At 35.1% G+C, this 11307-nt stretch overlaps 1 protein-coding gene across 1 annotated transcript; it reads right to left on the bottom strand.

The window, feature by feature from the left end:
• Positions 1 to 7379, bottom strand: MS3_00000080 (uncharacterized protein). The gene is made up of 5 exons (XM_012940193.3): positions 7319 to 7379; positions 7046 to 7281; positions 2539 to 2802; positions 1695 to 1821; positions 1 to 131 (listed from the first exon to the last, which is right to left on the bottom strand). The coding sequence occupies exons 2-5, from the start codon at positions 7063 to 7065 to the stop codon at positions 33 to 35; spliced, it is 510 nt and encodes a 169-aa protein (XP_012795647.3). The 5' UTR covers positions 7066 to 7281; positions 7319 to 7379; the 3' UTR covers positions 1 to 32.
• Positions 7380 to 11307: the final 3928 nt, after the last annotated feature.

Here is an 11307-nt window from a genome sequence, read left to right as displayed (position 1 = left end):
TGTTATTTTATTTAATGAGAATGTGACATTATTTAATTTTTTATCTTTTTCCATACAAGTACTTCATAGTCTGAAATTGGATTCTCCCGTCGACCCCATGGCATATAGGCACATACATGACCTTCATGCAACTAAAAGACGATTTAAAAAATGTGATAATAAACATTGTTTTGGAAACTGATTTAAATATACTCCCTAAAATACACTTTATTACTGAATATGTAATGACTCAAGTATAATCAAAACACAGTATAATAACTGTTGACCGAATCAAATTTAAAATCTCAACTGAATTTTGATTTTCATTATTGTATACTAATTATAATGAAAAATTCTGTATCCACATTTCAACCTAAATCTACAGGAGACATTCAGCACTAAAGACTAGGCGATCATAACACATGTTATTTTCTTGGAAGAAGATTTTTCGAGATTAGTTTGATTTGCAAGTTATCCTCTTCTCGGATAGATCTTGATTCTGTCACCATTGAAAACTAGGGAGCACTGGATAACATCCTCATCCCCACTATGGGTAGAACCCTAGCCGCTGTGAAAAGTGGTGTACAAACATGTGACAATAGACGCACTTGTCCAACAATGACAGGGTCGCGCAATATAACGAATTTAACTAAGTTAGGAATGTAAGTTATCGAACCCAGAAGTCCTAATGGTTAAGTGTTTGTAGTAAGACCTGAGGACCCCGAATCCGATCACCGGTGAAATCATGAGCGGGCACTCCCACTGAGTCCCAATCCCTACTGGCTTTCAATGGTCTCCTAAATGAGACTGATGTGTGACGAATACAACGTGTGTATAATATTTCCCCATACTGAATAGTTTGCACCCTTGATTAGGAGTTGTAAGTAATTATGTTCTTCAAGATATATTTTCCTGACAAATATCAACCTTGTTGTAAAAAATTTTGCAGCTAACTTTAACCAACACTTTACTCAACTGATATGTCAGGTGGTTAGAGGTGGTCGACAGGAAACCCTTCTCATCTAAGACCTATTTCTAGTTAGAGTCCGTTATTCAGACGTGCCTGTAACGTTACGGTAAATAGTGGATTCAAATTAACGTCATCCAACTTGATTGTTCGAGGTGTTACCGTTGAGCCACTCGAACTTCAGCTAACCTATTATTACTTATTTACTTACGCCTGTTACTCTTCGTGGAGGAGCATAGGCCGCCGATCAGCACCTATTATGGGGCTGAGATATTTACAACTGACTGGTCGCTAAATAGTGACCGATGTCATTTTTCTTTACGTCAAATTGTTAGTCGGATTGTCCATGTCTAGGGTTTCCTGTTGATTTTCTTTGACTGTCTAAAATTCGTACGTAGTTCACACAATATCGATTTACTTAGATTAGTAACAACATCACCACTCGATAGAATTCGATTAGTGCTAAAAAACTAGTCAAAAATGACACTAGTCATTACTCAGTGATCAATTGTTTAGAAGCGAACCAATTCAAAGAACAATAAACTTCGAATATTACTAGCAAGCGATGAACATCTTGAAACTTATAGTCAAAGATAACATTAGATTTACAGCAACCATATTGAAAGAGAGACTCATAGTATATTTACTTAAGATGAAGTGAAATAGCTTTTTAAAGGTATGGACTTTAGTTTTATTATTATTATTATTATTATTATTATAAAGAATGAAATGTGATGCTTTTCCTCACCTTCCCAACGCATACATTATTTTCAACGTATCCTTTTGCAATATAGAGTGGTTTTCCATCAGAACCGATCCCAGCAATAATTGCACGTTTTGGATATTCCCCACCAGAAGACTTTACCCATTCATATCTAATTTGATAATAAGTGGTAAAAATAATAATGAAAAAGTATCTTTTTAAAATCCCTTTCGAATTATAAACTATAAAGCAAGTTACTTCTATCTAATTACAAACTGCTATTACTTGGTCACAGGATAATGGAAAACTATTAGAAAGATAAAATCCAGACAACCTCTCACTGACTGTCTTGACTGGTTTTCTTCCAGCCAATCAATGTTAGTGGATGGTTCGAGAATGCACTAGCAGCTTCTCCCGTAAATTCATTATAAATCAATATTTTGCTACCGTAACCTTATTTCTTTTGAATCTCCCCCGTCTGTGGATAAGTCGAGTGAAGCGTAGTAAACACAGAGATTTTGTTCAGTAAAAGAATTTTCTTTTCAATTATTTCATTCTCGAGGCTGTTTAAACATATATATATATATATATATATATATATATATATATATATATCCCTTTTTATCTAACCATATCCTTCGGAGATCCACCGACCAATTGTAATTATAATTTATAAGATATGACTTCATGTTCTAATCTCTATAAGTATGCCTTCATGATAGAAGACTGGTCTAAATTTCACAAAGAATTGAACCTATAAAGTTTCGTATCCAGATTCATAACAAATCGAAAGAAAAGAAACCTTTTCATGAAATTTTGTCTTTGTAATGTTATAACAAAAATTATATAAGTTTTTATATACATATACTAGTTTTATATACATACATACCCTTTTCCAAGTTCATGCAATGAAGTATCACATAGAACTTCATATTCTGTTAACTCTATTTCTTCACCTCCATGAGAACAGTAACATTTTCCTTCTTTAGGTACAAGTTTTCCAGGAAGCATTTCATTCAAAAACCTAGACCGAACAACAAAAACACCATCACCAACAGAAATGGCATTTTCTGGATATTTTCCGTGACTTTGTGGAATCCATGAAAGTGGGATTTGTACACTTTTACCAATTTTAGCCATCAATAGATATATTCTATATACATAGAAGATAAAGTTATGTAGTTAAAATTATACGAAGTATAACAACTTTTTAAATCAAAAGTAATATCTAATTTATGTTGAGAGTCCATAAATTCCCCTCGAAGAAGTTTCTAAATGTCCAGAAAAAAGTTGGAAACATTTTACTTAATCAGCACTGAATAGAAGCTTCCCATAAAAGCGTTTAGAGAAATAACTTATGCAACACATTTTGAATAAATAATTACTTGTGTTGCCACCATATTTAGTATATTTTCAAGAGTTTCTAGAAGGTCAAAGTCGTCGGAAATCCCATAAATAAACTTGACTTTCTGTAATAAACTGACTTTGTTGTTGAGCTTTCATACATATTTCACGCCTTTTTTCTGTTGTTCTAGTTGAAATGTATAAGTAGTTTAGGGTTATAAGTAGTGAGTAGAAAGTCAGTAACACGCATCCAAGCAATAGATTTACAAAATTCAATTATAAAGCGGTTGGCAGGACCCATACCATATTTGGTGAATTTCAAATACGTATATATAAAACTTTGAAAAATCTTTAATTATTTATTGGTTACTTAAATGACTAGTTTTGAAAGGGTTGATAAAAATATCAAACCTAGAGTACATTTTGAAGCTTCAGGTATCCCCCGTTGACAAGAACCCACGATCACTAAACAAAGGATCTCAAAGACTACCTGTTAATACTTATATTAGTCAGCCATGAGCAACGTAGAACCTGACACATACGTGCATTGGTTCAACTCGTCATATTTACATAAGAATGAAGACACAAAAGATTGTAATTGTAGCTTTTTATTTTGGGATCAGTTGGTTATTCTCGATGATTATACAAAAACAGAGATGATCTTAAGAATAATCAAATGACCGCTAACAAAGCATATAAGAAAATGCTTATATCAACAAAACGAACGTGAAACACTAAGTGATAACTATTATCCAAAAAGGTCATCGATTCCCATAGCATACCGTAACTAAACTTATTGTCTTTTAGTAGTGAATGTGAACATATTTACATGATATAGGGAGATTAGACTAACAATTCTCTCGAACTTCCAACTGTCAACAAAAAGTTGGTGTATTCAAATGTTTAGCTCTACTATGAAATGAAATAGCGAGTTTTGATAAACTAGTTTTGTGGAGATTATTTTCATCTTTATAGTATATTCGTCATAGATTTATCTAACTTGATATACCATTGATATTCAGGATGTATTGAACAACTGTTTCATTCAAGTATGGGACTCTTCAGTATTGCTCAATGGTTACCTTGCTACGGATTGAATAAAAAACCTTTAAGTCTTTTAGCGAGCAGGGTTACGGGCAGGTAGGGGTGAGAAATCTTGAGCTACAACATATACCTATCTAGTCTTCCTTAGTTTTTAATGCTACCTTTACTGAAATGAGTCCGTGACAAACAAATTCTACGAATATTGAGTAACCACTAAGTACACGTAAACTAGAAATAACAAATATAACTAAATGTTTACTCACATTACGGCGATTTTATCGTTACAACCAAAGTTGTGACTAAAATAATGTTTTTCAAAACAGTGTCTTTATGAAAGATATTTTTACACCAACTAATATGTCCGTTTTAGTGGCTCTTGTATTAATTATTGGTTGCGTCATATAGAAGCTTGTTAATGTACAGACCATATTTACTAGCTCTCCAATCACATACAAGACGTTCGATTTCTTCAAGATTGACCAATCATATTTATATTATTGTATCTGGATTTTAGTACAGACCCTTAAATATTTTGTCAGAAAATTCGGACAAGGCATTCATTCACTGTAAAATTACAATTCCAAGTTTCAGTTTATACATAAGTACTAGTTTGTTCAATGTTTTCGATTGATTGACGATTAAATGACATCAAATCTTTAATCGAACAAATGATGTGACCTGAAAATAACTTTTTAGAATACAAATGACCTAAGCTAGTTTCTGTGCTGTATTTGAATACAACTAAAATGCAGTCTTCATGAATCAAACAGCAGAGAAGTAGAAAACTAACATTTCCCAACCAAATTCCTACAAATAGATCTCAGCTAATCATGAAACGTTTTAAGCAACCATACTTATTTAAATATCACACGTAAACTACATTTAACACTAATAGATGGGTATTTTCTAGTGAGCTTCCAATCCATATATATAATTAATAAATACTAAGTATAATAGCATGTTTGATAAGAGTTTAGTATAAGGACGAGCTTGTAACAACCGTGACGAATTTTCAGGCAGTTCTTAACCGATCAGAAGACAACTTTTTCAAACGAAAAGGTTATGAAAAAATATTGATAAATGTAGTTGAATTTTACGTATTTAATGAATTTATTAGGGTCTTCGATGGAGAATGCTGGTGGGCGGCCTACGCTCCTCCACTAAGGGTAATAGGCGTAAGTAAGTAGTAAGTAATGTAACTAATTATTACAATTGTTTTAGTTTACCCAGTACTAGCCTTCGATAAATATATATGTATATATATTACCGTACTGAAAATATTCGCATTTCATTCACCAAAAAGTAAGAAAGACATCAATATTTATTATTGACAATATAATGCTAAAAAAAGTCAATCTGTCACAAGCAATGTAAAACCTAGCAAATATGTGCATTAATACGAGTTGCTACACCACACTAGTACAACGAGGTAAACTGATCTAGACAAATCCCACTGTAGTAGAGGTAGTAACAGTATTAATAATAATATAAAAGACTAGGTACAGACAGTATAACTCAAGAAGAAAAACATCAGACTATTTCAAAACCCAAGATCTAAGGGTAGACTAAAACTGAATATATCTACTTCGTTGTGACCGATTCCTACATCGTCACTAGAATTCTCTCCCTATTGGCTACGATAATCAGGTATACCTTATCCAGTTAGTCGGTATCTACCAACGTGTATGTCGCTAATGATATTACAAAACTGAATGGAATGACTTCTAGATAAGTATGGATTATTGAAATTTAAGCTTGCAATAGTTTATTTCTTTAGAAAATTGCATGCTGGAAAGTTACTAAATTTTTCTGTGATGTCCGTTTTTGTCTAAGTGAAAGTAAAAAAGGAATAATCTAATCCTTATTTCGTTTCTTTACATATATATATGAGTACTTTTACAGCAAGTTTATCCGATAAATAGTTAATTGTTAGTCATTTATGAAGTGACTTCAACTAGAGAACTGTTGAAAACCAAAGTATGCGTAAAATGACTGATCTATTCATGCTTGGGACTTTTAAAAGATATTTACCAATGACCGACCACTCCATCCAGTTAGGAACCAATATTTGATGTTCTTGACATCAGATACTTTAAAATAAAGCATGATAATTATTCGAAATCAATAATCAATCCACGTCTCAACATTTATTTAAATCCTAATTAGTTAGATTTAATTAATAGTCAGTACAAAGTGGATCTACGGAAAAAACAGTTGTAATTTTTCTAACATATATTCTTCGTTGGTTGGTGATCTTTCTGAACAAGATTCTTTTCTATGAGATGGGGTTGCCAACCCCATCGTGCAGAGTCATCGGTTTATCTTCTTTCTTGTTAACAGTTAGGGTCTAGATTAAGATTTTTGAGGGCATAATACTGAAGAGTGATTTCGTTGCATTAATTTATTGAGATCACTCGTGAACTCATTAACTACGTTAAGCCACACATTACTATTGCACTGAATTACTTGGCAGAGAGGAAGTTATAACAGTTTGCAATAAAAACCATCTTCAAGCTGAACACACTTCTACGGGTACTTTCTTCATTATTCTATCATAATATTAATTATTTATAATCATAGATTTTAGCATTTGATATAAAATAAGTAGAAATTGCTGAATGATAAATGTTCATTCAAAACACATTATATGATTTCGAGATTCAGCGAGAATGTTTAAATTGTACGTATTCAGCATAAAAGTTAATATAAGTAGTAAAAATTATATGAATTTAATTTGTTATCTACATCGTAAATAAAATAATGAAAAATTCACATGAAAAATTTTCAAGATGAAAATCGTTATGAACTACGCCATGAATAACTCAGTAATAACAAGTATCTTTGCTTATAAAGTTTATGTAATCCCTTATATGGTCCATCGCTGGCTTATAATTTCCACAGCAGTGTTTGGTGTTTTAGTGCGTTTCATTATCGTAATTTATGTGTTTGAAATATTTGCGGGAATCTCTGCTGCCAGTATATGTTTAATGATTCCAGTGTATACTTACTCCATGTTCACGTGCTTCATGTGATAATATACCAAACACTTTTGAGTCGTTTTTGTAAATTCTACAAATTAGAGTATGTTTTTTGGCTGAAATTATGCTAAGTTGCTTTCAAAGGCTTTTTGCTTAAACCTCTGCTATATGTACGTCTCTCACATGCAAAGACGCAGTAAATCCTTCCCACATAATCGACGTTTTAATTGTTTATTTGATTTCTTAACACGATTGTTTGCTTTTTTCTATGATAATTAGAAGTATTCGAATGAGTATGCTAACTTAGAATTCCCAGAAGAGTGCAGTATAAAGAAGATAGAACTAGATAAGTACAGCTGAACGCATTTAATTTGGAGTTTTAATAAGCGCGCAATCAAGTACAAAGGAATCATCAGTTAGTACGAATACAACAGTTCCACAACATCAAAAAGGCAGTTCAGTTGTGTTTTATTTTCATCTAATTTTGCTGTAGGTAAGTAGCTATTCAGCGATCACTCAAAGATAAATCTGGCGAAATTTCGTCACAATCTGACTATTAACATCACATAAGCAAAGTCCTCTCACGTACCTCGATTAGCATTTTATGTAGTCTATGAATACAATTACTGAAAAGCGCACACGCGTAACCATTTAGTCAAGTGTATCGAGTGCCATCCCTGTTACCTGGTTGACCTCTCCACCACAGAATTTGCTCACTTTTTTAACAGGTCGTCGAGTAGATAACAAGTCGCTAAAATTACCAAAATCCAACGATCTATAGATTTACCCAGAAGTAAATCTCTGACAATTTCCTCACCAATTTTTCGGCATACTACACAGTAATCGTCTTGTCAAATTGCTCTCCTGCATCTTTTAATATTTATCCTTATGGCTTCCCGTCGTTAACATAGGCATCATGACTTTGATTTGTTCATCAGTTAATCTTTTAAGGTATGGGCCATTAGTCAAATACTTCTGGTCGCATGGATGGTTGAGCAAGACGTTGGATGGTGCTACAATAAAGCGGTTCAAATCATTGTGCATCCGAAATATTTGACGGCAACTGGTAAGCTGCGAACGACAACTTATTCGACACAATAACACAGGCTTTGCTTTGTGACCGATGCAACACTTACACACCACATACTGATAACATACTTCGGGTTTATCTTTAGCAAGCTTGCTTTTGCTCACTATATACTACGTCCGTGTCATCTGAGGGTATATCCCTTTCTGTAAAATGACTATGACGTCCTTAACTTGCACACATGTTGTCATGTGTCTGAGTCTTATTGCATTTACAAATATATTCTTGATTTCTAAAAAAGGAAAAGTATTCTGGATTCGTTCGTTTTATTCAGGGTATAAGGTTGCTCACGATCCTGTACAGAACAATAAACTGGATATTGTTTTTTGCATATTCCTGAACAACTTCATACATGACACTTAGTGACAAGTATTTTCACAGATGGCATATCTCAGGCGATGGCTATCTGATTTCAGCAAAGAACATTACTCTGATTTATAGAATTTATTCAAAACGGTTTCGGCCATTATCACATGAAACAAGTGAACATGGAGGAATTATAAACTAGCTCCATAAAAGTTTCAATTTCAATTCGGAAAGTATAGGTTGCTGAATCGTCTATGTCAGTCCTGGCAATGGTTGTCTGTCAGTAAATTTAACTGTTTTGGATCCGTCGACGGTTGTGGCCCTGATCCCATGTTGAGATACCGAATTCTGTTCCGTCGATTTTTCGATGGAAAAGTAGATAGTTAACTGAAAAGTGGTTTGTTGTGGGCTCGTAAGCATTTTAATGTTCTTCTAAATCCTCAGCACTGGGTGATAAGAAAAACGGAAACATTTAAGATGCAAATTTATTATTAGGCAATTTAAAAACTTTGATCAGACCACCTCTGGCCCTCCTATATGACAAGCCAAATAGGTTTCGTTTAGACAGTCACTCACCATATGGTAGACTTGGGATTCCTGGAATAAACTTGGTTGCGGTTCTTTGAACCTTTTCCAACAGATTACTGTATTTTGTCAGACGTGTCAGGCTGCTTGTATGCAATACCCGAGTTTATTGAGAGTGAATAATGGTATAAAATCTGTAAGCTCTTAGCACTGACATAGCTTAAGGTTCTGTGTGTTGGCTGTAGGGTTATGACTCTTCTGGTGACAATCCCATGAGAATATGGAATAGTTTTCGAGTCTTGGCTAACGATAGCTCCTGGGTCAACAGGTGGGCAACCAGTGGCTCAATATTATTCACCTTGTATATCTGTTCTTTGATGACTAATATGCCTTGCGATGCACTTAAAAACATTCATCGACCACCACCAAATTCTAGGCCGTCGAGACAATTTCTCCAGGCCATATGGAAGCTCTAAACAATCACCCTCACTTTTCATTTTCCTAAATATCTTGATATCATCAGCATATAGCAAAATCATTTGTGAAAGGGGACTAGAAAGGTCATTTACACGCAGGAGTATCACTGGAAATTATAATGTATTCTGGAGCACTCCACTAAGCACGATGTCCTATATATACAACCTGGAGTTCACCCGTACCCTCCAAGGACTCCTAGCGCGGGGATCCTTTATCCGCATTATTTATTTCCCATCCCGATATCACTTAGCTTAGATAATAGCCTGTTGTGCAGATCTTTGTCAAAAGCCTTATTGGGGTTAACGAAGGCTACATCGGTATTTAGCTTATGATCTTGAAGACCACACCGAGGTTCACGGGCTACTAATAAATTAATGAGACGCTCACTACCTGTACTAAAACCGTACTGCTTTCCAGAATCCAATTTATGCCTAGACTCTTAAACGACTATTTCTAGAAAAAAATAGTTCATTTGAGTCCATCGTTGAGGGCTCCACGTCGGACTATGTACTCTATTGAACTTAAGTGGAATAATACTGTTTTCTAAACAGTTTCGGAAACAAGATAAAAATGAGTCAGTGAAAATCATCGTTGAAAGGTCCTCTTTAAGTACTTGTGGTACGATATTGAGAACTGTGCGAATCTTAAGAATATGGCATTGACCAGTATCTTTTGGCCCAAGCAAACCGTCCAACAGTAGCAATCGGAAACTACTTAGAGGAACCGCCCAGGGTAGATCTTATGGGGAATCTTGGTGGGTGGCTCGTGTTCCTCCACGAGGAGTCCCATGCTATGGCTAGATTAGACGCACAAGATGTGCCTTCCCTAAACCCGTGTTCGACTTCATGGAAGATAGTGCTTTCATCCGTTTATTCCCTCATTCGTCCATTGGAAAGTCCTTCCGTTACCTCCGACAGTACTGGCAGTAATGTGACCCGTCCGTAGAAAATTGTACCTTTCCCATCACCCTCTTTGAAGATTGAACAGAGTACCCTGTCTCCATTCTCTTTACTGTTGGTGTGAGTCTTGGGGATACCTGACGACTTCTGAGCGCTGTTTCAAGATTATAACTCGGATTTTGTCACATCCTAGCGATTTTCCTTGGATTAGAGACTTTAATCTATTTAATACTAGCCTGGCAGGTAGTCGGATATATACCATACCCTCAACTGGCACTAGACTTGAGAGGTGTTTCGTGCTTGAGAGCTTCTGGTTTACTTGGTAGACGAAGTTAGCATTAAAGGCTTTTACCATCTCTAAGTCAGTGAAATCATTACCACTTCACCCTTTTAGAGCACACATCCCTTGGTTTAGCCTGTAGCAAGCGTCCCGTGCCTCAATTAACCCAGGATCATTTCGTTCCAAATGTGTGCTTTGTCCAAAGTTTAATGTGTTAGATGTCATTCGTAATGATATTCCTCACCACTTTCTATCAACCCCTGTCACTCCCGTGAACATGAAGCGTCTTTAAGTGCACCCTGATTACACAGACTATGGTATTCTAGAGTCGAAGTTCATAAAGCAGTCCTCCTAGTTTAGAAAAATATTGATCCAACAAGTAGTGCAATCATTCAAGAAGAATAGTGTTTCTAGACCCCGCTGATGAAAGTAATCTTACCATACTCCTATACAGGATCTGCCTCTCTCATGGCATTTTGTGTCAACAGACTCTGGTTATCAAATGAGATCTGCGCACATTCTGACAAGCCACATGATGCAAGGATCAAGCACAAAAGTAAATCGGAACCGTCCATTCCACGTGCGGACTACCAAGAACAAGGGAAAACGAGGAACGGAAAGGGACCACCAAATCGGAAAACTCTAAGTAGTTGGGCTCATTCAAACAAAACGGATGAGGAAGCTCACGCGTTTCAAATCAAAAACACAAACTGCCTAT

Source organism: Schistosoma haematobium, chromosome 1 (genome assembly GCF_000699445.3).
Source record: "Schistosoma haematobium chromosome 1, whole genome shotgun sequence".
Classification (NCBI taxonomy): domain Eukaryota; kingdom Metazoa; phylum Platyhelminthes; class Trematoda; order Strigeidida; family Schistosomatidae; genus Schistosoma; species Schistosoma haematobium.
The sequence above is the reverse complement of the archived record's forward strand: the minus strand, read 5'-3'. Positions and strand labels throughout refer to the sequence as shown.

Coding starts and splice junctions, on each gene's coding strand:
- MS3_00000080 (XM_012940193.3), bottom strand. CDS start 7,065: ATGAAGCACGTGAACATGGA. Junction 2,803..7,045: donor ATGAAGCACGTGAACATGGA/GTAAGTATACAC, acceptor CTATGTATATAG/AATATATCTATTGATGGCTA. Junction 1,822..2,538: donor TTGCATGAACTTGGAAAAGG/GTATGTATGTAT, acceptor TTATCAAATTAG/ATATGAATGGGTAAAGTCTT.